General features: G+C 42.1%; 1 protein-coding gene and 1 long non-coding RNA gene across 2 annotated transcripts; both read right to left on the bottom strand.

The window, feature by feature from the left end:
- Positions 1-1,845: 1,845 nt before the first annotated feature.
- Positions 1,846-4,273, bottom strand: nanos1 (nanos homolog 1). Its single transcript, XM_057043563.1, has one exon. The coding sequence runs from the start codon at positions 4,119-4,121 to the stop codon at positions 3,444-3,446; it is 678 nt and encodes a 225-aa protein (XP_056899543.1). The 5' UTR covers positions 4,122-4,273; the 3' UTR covers positions 1,846-3,443.
- A 3,942-nt stretch (positions 4,274-8,215) lies between these two features.
- On the bottom strand, positions 8,216-10,071 carry LOC130531525 (uncharacterized). Its single transcript, XR_008952128.1, has 2 exons — positions 8,484-10,071; positions 8,216-8,411 (listed from the first exon to the last, which is right to left on the bottom strand). It is a non-coding gene; the product is annotated as an uncharacterized LOC130531525 (long non-coding RNA).
- Positions 10,072-10,571: the final 500 nt, after the last annotated feature.

The following is a 10,571-nucleotide window of genomic DNA, read 5'->3' as shown; positions in this document are numbered from 1 at the left end:
GGCCAATTCTCTGGGAGTTGCTAGGCGACAGATGCATCCTCATTGCAAGTGTATTCCGGGAAATGATGGGAGCCACAAATGAATTGTGCCGATCTCTAACGTATTACAGCCTTCCACCGAACTCTCCAATCTGGTCGTTGAAAAGGAAGATGTTATGCAAATTAACTACTTAGGTCATTCAGCAGAGTCATCCTGTTTAAGGGAATGCTTTCACGCCTTGAAGAGAAAAGAGTTTATTTTCAGTGTAATCATAAATCTTTCCATTGTTTGAATGCCACTAAAAACACAGCAAATATGCGGCTCCCAGATCTAAATGATCTTGAGCTGGAAATTCTGTTTAAAATCTTGCTTTTGGATAGTTAAGAGGGACACATTCGGCTTAAATAAAAACCAGTATTATGTGTTTGAAAAAAAAGTAAGACATTATGTTGCCTTCACAAAGTAGCTGTTGCCATTGTTAAAGAAAGGGTGCAGCGAGCCTTAAAACACACTTTATCTGGAGATCTTGCTGATTTTGAAAGAACTCCCAGCTGTCGCCATGGATCAAGTGCAGCCATTGTGTTCTCTCTGCAGTGAAATATTATAGAGCCAAGCCTTGAAGATAACTCATCTATCACCATAACGTGACAAAGGAGTCCACCTGAATGGTCCATGGTGCCACAATGACAAGAGTAGCCGTTGTAAAGCACAGCGAACAGCAATTAATACCCCCATGCCCTGAATCACAACATGAAAACTAACTAGTCCTGCAGGTCGCACTAACTCAGAGACTTCTCTGTCAAGCCCTGCCCAGATGATGGAAATTGATGTTTTTATATTACATAAAACATCCAGCTAAAACATTTTATAGAATCATGAAAGATACATATCACATAAATGGTGCAGCTAACTGGATTATATGGGTCTTGTCTGCAGAGTGGCTAATGGAGGCTGTGGTGCACAGGGAATAAGACCTGTTAGCTGACCACGCTTGCATGAAATACTAGCCTCCCAGGCTTTTTTCACCACAGGTCTCATGGAGATAAAGCCCTGTTGCACTTAGTAGTCATCCATTTTTAATGTTGCAACCTCAGCTGGAAAGATGCACCAAGCCTAAGAGGAGGTGGATACAGGCAGGGTTGAGCAGTCAACCAGCCAGATGCTTCTGGCTGAAGAATATTTTATAGTCCTTTTTTTATATTTATAGTCTTCTTGATGTGTTCTTGTGCTCTGGTACAGAATGGTCAGCAGCACTTGTGGATTTCAGTCCTATATTGTTCGGTAAAGTCAAACTGACAGTAGAGTCATTCATGAACACGTCATAATGGCTAATTTACTGTTTCCTTTTGGTTCCTGGGACGAACACACTGTTCATAAGCAGCCCCAGCGGCACAATTCTTGACAACTAGTCACAAGAAAAGAGAAAAAAGAAGCAGCAGAACTCCCTGCCTGTTCTGAGCCCCTCAATATGTCCGAAGCAACCATTCCACAGATGGCAAGAAGAGAAGGGCCAGCAGGACTCAGCTATTCAATTCACTTCATTGCAAACATGATCTGTTTGAATGGTGAGGCAAAAGCCAAGACATTCTTGTGTGGGCAGGCCCCCCTTTAGCAACCACAACAGCCACGGCACTGTGTCCCCTCTGAGGAAAACCTTTCGCTACAAGAGCAGCATGAATTAAACCAAATGCTTCCAGACTGAGTGTGTTGCTGTCAGCCTGTAAGGCCGTCACATGTGCAGCCAGTTTGTGTTAAGAATGTCCTGTAAGTAAAACCCGCCTGATTTAATCAGCCCATCTGCAAATCACTGAACTTTGCTCCTTCACGAGGTTTCTCATTCCAAAGAAAAAGTACAACCACATGGAATCAAATATTTGATAAGTTTTTATTTCTCTAGTGGATTCATATGTTATTCTGCACAGCAGCATACAGGAAATTGTGGTAAAATATAAATAACAAAGTTTAACAGTGTTTCTTTTTCAATTATTCATTTAATCCCCCCCTCAAAAAACAACAAACCCTCTGTTAAAAGTGGCAAGTTTTGTCCACCTTCTTCAACACTCTCTTTCACTCTCTCAAGAATGTAACATCGAACAGCTAAACTTTCAAAAGAATGGGTAGAATCATTATTTACAGACATTCACCTTCTGGTGAGCAATGCTTATAGCTTTTTGGAAATTCACTTCCATAATGTTAAATGCAACAAAAGGAAAATACAATTATGTTATACAAAGATCAAAAATACTATCAAAAACCCTTATTATAAATGGCAGCACTATATCAATAAACTGCTGTTGACATTTTACATGTAAGTACAAAATCCGGTTGAGGTAGCGCCCTCTGAAGTCACTTGTAATGTTAAAATACTGAATAAACATCACTTTGTACACACTACAGCAAATCTCATTGCTCTCTTCAATGTAATCGGATTCCTTTGGTAAACAAAACTGTCAGAAATGTGCAGTCCTGAAAGTGACACTTTCAATCTTACATTCACAACATTTTTGCATCTTTGTTTTGGATTCTTCAGAACTGAAATGACGGGATCGCGTTTGCTGACATTCGTTTGCTCTTTGTCAGGGAAAGGTGACGGAGTCGCTCCTGCCCGAGAGACTTCCTGGAAGAGGGCAAACCAAAAGCACAAAAAATAAAATAATAAAAAAAGAATCAAACACCGTAGAGAGGAAAGGAAACCTGACGGAGAAAAGAAATCCAGTGTGTTGCCCACTTATCTGGGAATGTAAACATACAAAAATGCAGGCTTGGTAGCTCTCATTTCTGAGCAAATGTTAAGTCAAATTATATTCTCATCTCATCCCACAAGATTACGATTGATTTTAACACTCCCCAGAGAATGTGTGCTCAAAGCAGAGGCCACATTGTCGTGTTGTTTCTGTCTTTTCTCTCAGATTGAAGATCATGTATTAGAGCAAGTTGGAAAATAGTTATTTGCGCAGGCAGGCGAGAGCAAAGGACTTCCTCCTGGAGTCTGATGCACACTAGTCTACGAGTTAATGACACATTCTTCAGCTTCTTTTAATGGCAAACATAACTTTGGTTTTCTAAGACGAGAGAAAAGAAAAATCATGACGAGCTGAGCTCAGCATACAAAAATACTTAATAAAAATATGACATTCATCCCCCTCTTTTTGCCAATGTCTGCCCCTACGTGATCAAAATACTTCTCTTTAAATGTATTCACTTTGTGATTATTGATACACATTTATATGCACACACTCAAATGACTACAAACTAGCAAGAAAAATAAATCCCATGTATAAAGCATAAAATTATTCTATGTGGATAAAACAACTATAAAAATATAAGAGATCTTAGCCAAATAAAGGAAAAAAACGATTAAATCAATATGTTTATGAAATTGGGATAAAGGCTAGAGCCGAAATTAAAACAGTCATCTGGAAATTGTTCAGTGCAAATCAATTTACTTTATAGTCATATCTTTTTTAGAATATTTTCATCCTCTTACCACCCACAGCCCTCCCTCCCTTTAATGGTCGCTGGGATGGTTGGTCTTTTGACAGTGGACAGTATTTTATTGTATGGGCATTGTCCCCGTTGGCACTGCAAAGGGGACATGTATAAGCTCTGAGAATTGGGCACACAACCCTGCCGTCCGGGGTCTTCAGGACGTGAGAGCCGTACACCTCTTCGGGCGCTCCGTTATTTCGGCAGAAGACGCAGATTTTGGGCTCTTGTTTGCTTCTGGAAGCAGGTTTGCGTATCTTCCTCTCCATGCCGAACAGGTCGAAGCCCGCGAAGCTCCCACCGAAGCTCACCTCTCGTTCAGGTTGGACGTCGAGTTGGTTCTGGAACGGGCTGAGGATCGAGAAACGCTCCTTCAAGTCCAGGATGGAGGCCGGCGGCGGGCTCCCGGACGGGCAGCAGCAGTCCATGTGCCCGCTCTCCCCAACGCTGCCCGCGATTACGCACGGACACGTCGGGGAATCGTCCAAACCCAGAGTCGCCTTCAGTGACTCGGTGATCGAGTTGGGGTTCTGAGGCATGTTGAGCTTGTTATTCTTCGTGACCAACGTTGTCAGCCCGAGATAGTCGTTCCAGAAATTAAAAGTATAGTCATATGGGCTGCGCGCGTTCAAATAGTTGTGATTGAGAAAATCCATGGCCACTTCTGGTCGTTTGCTCGATCAAAAGGCGAAACAACCACCGTAATCCGTAATTTTTTTGTAGCCAGAGTTCTTCTCCAAGACTGGTTCATGCACGACGGTGTGGGTCTCCAGTGTTCCTCTTATGTTTGCGCGTCCAGCGTCTGGTTTTCTGGTTTTAAGGAGCAGGAGGGCGGGGCGCTCTCTCCTCAAAACCAAATTTCTGATCAAGGTTGAAAGCAGGGCTCTTTTCATCAAAGACACATTTAAACCGACTTCTTGTCTCACGGGCATGTGCTCGATCCATATCAACCATTATCTCAAGGCTCGGGCATTTTTGTTATATATATACAAAAGTTGGTGATGATATTAAGCAAGTACGCGGAGAGACGTACGCAGGAATAGCGCCTCTGGTTCATGACTTTAATCGGCATCAGAGCACCCCTGGCACCCTTTCTGCCCTATTACGAGGGGAAGGGACGGTTTAAGATATAAAGTACAGTGTGTGAATACATCCTTCTATCTACCTGGACGCCCCTTTTTCTTCTTTTCAAGGAACAAACATTCCAGTATTGCGGTAATGTTAAAACCGAATAGCTATGAGATATCGTTTTTCTTTATTTTGAATAGAAGCAGAGTTCGAAATCGTATTTTTAACGAGTCAAGAGACCGTGTATTGCATCTCTTTCGTTAGATGAACTCTTCATTGTCATAAAACGCAGTCAAAACAACGCACTGATCCAGCGATGCGGAATGTAAACACAGGGGTGCTGTCTTTCAACAGGGGGCAGCAGAGTGCAAACCCAGCTCACATCCATTCAGACCAGCAAAACCCCCATGCCGAGTGCCAACCAAAACCTATAGTGCTGACTTCTAGTAGGAAAGTTAAAAGTTTGCCATTGTCTTCACCCAGCCGTATATCACAGATGTAGAGATAGAGAGCACGAGATGTACTCAAGCACCCTGGACACTGTGGACCTACATCATCACCTGAACTCTGCTCAACCACTGCAAAGCTGCATAAACAAGACTAATGATTCTGGAGGGGAACTCATCAATATTCCAAGTTATAGAACAATGTGCTTCCCTAAACACTTGGAACATTTGCAGCGTTAGTATATCTGGGATAATAATAATGTTCTGGTAGATTGTTTGTGGTGTGAAACCAGCAGCTTCCTGAATCATCAACCAATACTATGAAACTAGTGTTCCATGGAAGTCTGCCTTCATACAACACAAACATGACCTTATCTGACAGGCACAACACACATCTACGGTTTATCATGAGCCTGTGGGTTTGATTTGAATGTGCTTGATTATAACACAGAGTTTCAGCTTCTGATGTTTCAAGGTGAAATCCAGAGGGGATCCGGAGCAGCAGCTCCAAACACTGAACTCCTTTTTGAACTCTGATCCTACGATGGAGTGGGCAGCTCAGGAATGTGGAAGCATTCCCCTTGAAACAACAATAACGCGAGTGACTGGTGTTCTAATTAAAACTTCCAGGGGGATCTTACGGGAACTCACCGGCTTGGAATGAATATCTATTTTTAAGGGATCAACTAAGGATGTAGACAGGGTGATAACAGCCCAACAAAGATGCACTTCAGCGAATTCTTACGTTTCAGAAGTCATTTCTCACTGTTCCATGTGTTCAGCAAGGTAGTTTGAAGCACTATCGACTACTTATTGGATTTTCTTCACTCCCTTGCACCGTTTGGCTGGTGCAAATCTGAATTTTATGATGAGGCATTAATAATGTATGTAATCGCCAATTCTTTCCTCGCAGGCCGGGGCAGGTTGTGGGAACAGATTCTTACATTGCTGCAGTGTAACTGAAATATTCATGGTCACATTACTTCTTAATTTTGTTGTGACTAAGAGGGATTAATACTCATCCATTAAACAAAGCTAATTCTGCAGCAGCCATGGAAGCCATTAGACAAGAAAGCAAGATTAGAAGGGGAGCGATGCATAACATCAGCAGGGCAGCCGTGGCTGTAAATCGATTTTGGAATCCCTCTGACCAAGTGATTGTTGTACGGTATGAATAGGGAGAGGAAGAAAAAAACACAGATCATCAGGAAAAGTGGTGGCTGGTTGAGGAAGCTAATGATGAAATAATACTCCATGTACAGGCTCATTAGCAATATGAAGTCCGCATCTAAATCATTTCACTGCCTTCCAGAGCATAATGCAAATAAGCTAAGATGTGCCTTTTTATTTTCGCTGAGTTGTGCATTTGGTAATGAGTGTCTGGTGCTATCTTGTGAAGCGAGACGCAAACGTAATCCTCTGTAGCGACTTAAGCTCAACTGAATGAGAATCAGGGTTTAGAGTCTGCTGGATTCCTAGCTGAAGCAGTAATTAATGATTGATGTTATAGAGGAATGATTAATAAAAGCCACTCCTGTTCTTTTTCACTCTGAACAGTAATAATTGAAATCCATCAGTTGGGTTTTGAACCACAGACATCAGATATGGTTCCTTGTGCAGAATCACAGAACACTTTTCCCGGCTAAATCCTTGATCTGTGATTCTGTTTCTTTGTTCACTGTTGCTGATTTCATGAGGCAAGTTTGAGCAGCAGCCTTAGACAGGCACATGCATTGAGGGGGATTATGCACGCACAGAGGACGTCTTTGTGTACTGCTGCCAGAGGAAGCTCATTACAATACTCTGCTCAAGGGTATTTTAAAAGTGGGCATTCTCCTCAGCCATGAATTAACTGATAATTCAGACTAGAGCACCACCCAAAATGTCCCTATCACACTTCTTTTCAGACCCATCCCCTCGGCCTGCATGTTTACAGTGACATATTGAAGAATGAAACAAATACATGAGGGTTTTGAAGGAATAGGGGGGGGGAAAATCCATTTTGCTACATTGATTGCTGTAATGAAGATAAATGCAGACTCACCTTGCAAGAAATGGTTCTTTCACATTTGCAAGCTGCATTTTTCATTTATTTTTTTCACACTGTGAGGACTGCTGACATTTTTCAGCCTCACAGAATACCATGTGTTTCCATTCACAGGCATTAGAGCTCTGTTTGCGATTATGCAAATTAGAAAACATGCAGGAAATTTAATCAGAGCACAAATTTGATTTCACATGAAAGATTGCTTGAGGGGTGAGGGGGTCGGGGGGTATGATGGCATAATACTGAACGACCAAATTATGCTCAATGTTTGTTTTCACAATGGGCCTCGGACACGCGGCAGCTTTAGAGGCTTAAGGTGTGTCCTGGTTGGAGGCTTGAAGTTAACAGCCCTGCAGAAGGTTTGGTTATCCCTTTTCCCCCCAGAGATGATGAATGGAAACTGCAATTATTGGGGGTATTATGTTCCCTACCAGCAGAATAATAAGTATGCTTGTGTTCATGCATTTTTATTATTGTTGCAGTTCTTAATTTCCCTGTTCTCCTGCTGAAAACCAGAAAATGGGTTCTTTTGCAACGGTGCATAAACTCAGAGGGCTGCATTGTGCTGTTGTCAGTGCCAGCACAGATAACGGGTGATTAAACCGAGGCGTGGCAAAATTGAAACTAATAAAGCATGTCAGTCAGTGAGAGAGGTTGTTCTGCTAATCAAGTTCGGTGATGTGGCACAAACGATCCTCATGCAAGTTCAGCGGACGTAGTTCAATCATACTGTGACGTTAAGTTTAAAGACATATTAGTCTACCAAAATAGGAAAACAGGGAAACCCAATCTTATTCATTCTCTGGAATATTGAAATAAATACTAAAGGTTTCAGTGGTGCTGACCCTCCTTTCTTTATCTCATACTCGGGGAAGCTTACGGTTTGCCAAACTGGTTACAAAAACCTGTCGATGGCAGTGATGTTGCCCAGATTCAGAAGTCCAACTTGACTCCCTTTCTGACAGAAACAGCCACAACATTCATCAGCGATGCATTTGTGGGTCCAAGCCAAGCTAACACCTCTTCTGCATTCAAACATTACCTCTAGTTCCTCTTCGTTCTAGTTCCCAGTTGATAATCAGCCCACTGTTTTCATATGGCTGCTGGAGTGTGGCAACAGAACAAAGCAAAACCATCAAAGCTCAATGTGAGATGGGTGATCACTGATGACATCATAAACTGACCCAAATATTTAGAATCGTTTATTGACATTCACTCATGAAGGCAATAATGCACCAAAAAGCAACCAATGCCTGGCCACGAAGTGTATGCTGAGGGAACAGTCACGGCCCCATACACGCAATCCTTCTCTAATGCAAGACTGTTCTTGCTTCCACTTTCTCCTTTGTATGCACTCATCACAACCTGGAGCGTCCTCTCTCGCCCTACGAGGGGGAGGGAGAGAGACTGTTAGAGATCAAATGCTGCAAGCTAGAGTTTTAAATGCATATGGTCACCCATGGCTCTCCCCAGGAGTTTCCACACAATCCAGTATTCCGTTCCGTTGGCGACTCCCCGGGCAGCAACACTGATTGATTTCAGGGGACTCCAAGTATTCAGAGGAGAGACCGCCAGTGCAGTCATCAAGGTTCTCTGTGGTTATGACTCCACGACTGAGGAAAATAAATCAGCAGTAAAGGGTGTGTTTTATTTAGTTGTTTTACGCAAAACCTGATTGGGCCACTGGATTAGATTTCTGCTGTCCTTCCTTCCACTGGTGCGTCCAAAGTCCTCAACTTTCCCCAAAGTGTAGATCTTTAAAATGTTGCATTTCCTAAAAGTTGTGCATTAAAAGCCTTGTTTCCGGTTTCTATGCTTTGGTAATTGTTTGTCCTATTAATGTTAAATTCATGAAACTTTCATTGAGTCAGGCGGTGACTGGGGAGACTGGTTCTTACTCCGCAGCGCCCGGTAGCAGGTCTCATCGGGGACGCCATGTTGGTGGGCGTACTCCCACACTTCTCCACGGTCTCCTCCATGGTAGGTTCCAGAATTGGCCCTGTCAATCACATGGTGGACTGAGATGTAGGCAGATGGCCATCTTTCTCTATGCTTAATGTTGATGAACAAACTTCCAAAATAAACCAGCATTTAGTATATTTGTGACAAAATCTTCGGCACTAAACAACCAATTCTATAGTTTTGTCAACCCAATAGCAGACATTTATAAATGGAACAATGGAGCCTATCCTGGTGCCCATGAGCCCAGAATGAGCCACAATGCCGAGGGATGCGCTGGCTGGTAGTTACACTGGCATAGTTGATGCCATTTAGATTCCTCCAGTCCAGGACGTTGGCAGTTGAGTGAGGTTAAGAAGTTCATGAGGACGGGCAGAGGTTCTAAGGAGAAATGTAAACTCAAATGTAAACTATTCAGGCCTAAAAGTGATTGGAGAGGAGAAAGGAAGAAAATCTGAACGGCCAATAGTGATAAAGTGCCAGCAACCACACAATGAGACAGAAAAAATCTAAATGAACACAAACAGGAAATAAACTATTTACTAACTCTAAAATAAATAAAATAATTTTCATCAGTTATTTCAACCTCATGCCAAATTTTGGTTTCCTCTGCCCTGGCTGATAAGAAATCTCTTGGTAAACCAGCAGGCATCATGGGCATTAAACCAAAAAACAAAACCAAGTCACTGAGCCAGACAGAAGGAAACGGTCAACTCTGGTTTGATATAAATACCCGATGGCTTGCTGTGGGGCCTCAAGACTTTCTTGCTGTTTCCTTAGATTTTCTTGATTTGGCTCAGGTGTAAAGGAGGTAAATTTGTGATTCATCAGGGGTTTAAACCCAATCCTCAAGGGCAGTAATCCAGCCATGTTTTCTGTCCTACCAAGTAAACACAGTTTTCTGGTGGGAGGACAGAAAACCCGGGTGTAATACGGTCCTGGAGGACTGGGTGTGGACACCCTGGAAAACAGGTGCAGCAGACACATGGTGGCTGCTACATGTAAGCATAGTAATAGTATAAAAGGCTCCAAAGAGACAAAATTAAGATGGATTCATTTTAGATTTAAAAAAAATAAGAATCCTGATTAACCTTGAGTGTATTAAAGTAAAAGGAAGAAGTTACCTATATAGGTCACTGTCTAAAATAACTATTTTATCCTGAAGAAGGCATGCTAACCAGTTAGCAGTAGCTGGGCCTCTCTGCAATGCCACGTCTGTGTTGAGACAGATGGCAAGACATATTGGTATTTGCAGCCATATAGATAGTATAGCTTCCATTTAGATTTGAAGATACTGACAAAGAAACAATTAGAAGCAACCAACAAGAACAAGATGTCAAACAAGGGGAAAATGTTTCAAGATAGTGTTTGTGGAGTACAATCATTCAATTTGATGCCCACCTTGCAAAGATTCCTTCACACTGGTAAGTAAAATAATTTATCAGCTGTTCTTCTTTTTCCATTTCACTCTCTTAACAAAAAACACATCTCCTACTCAGAGACATGGACAGAGGAATAAAATATTCTACTCAAGCAAAAGTTCTTTTGATTTTCTGAAGTTTACTCCTCTCTTTTTTAATGTATTG

Source organism: Takifugu flavidus, chromosome 9, assembly GCF_003711565.1.
Source record: "Takifugu flavidus isolate HTHZ2018 chromosome 9, ASM371156v2, whole genome shotgun sequence".
NCBI lineage: Eukaryota > Metazoa > Chordata > Actinopteri > Tetraodontiformes > Tetraodontidae > Takifugu > Takifugu flavidus.
This window is presented reverse-complemented; position numbering and strand designations above follow the sequence as displayed.

Coding starts and splice junctions, on each gene's coding strand:
- nanos1 (XM_057043563.1), bottom strand. CDS start 4,121: ATGGATTTTCTCAATCACAACTATTTGAACGCGCGCAGCCCATATGAC.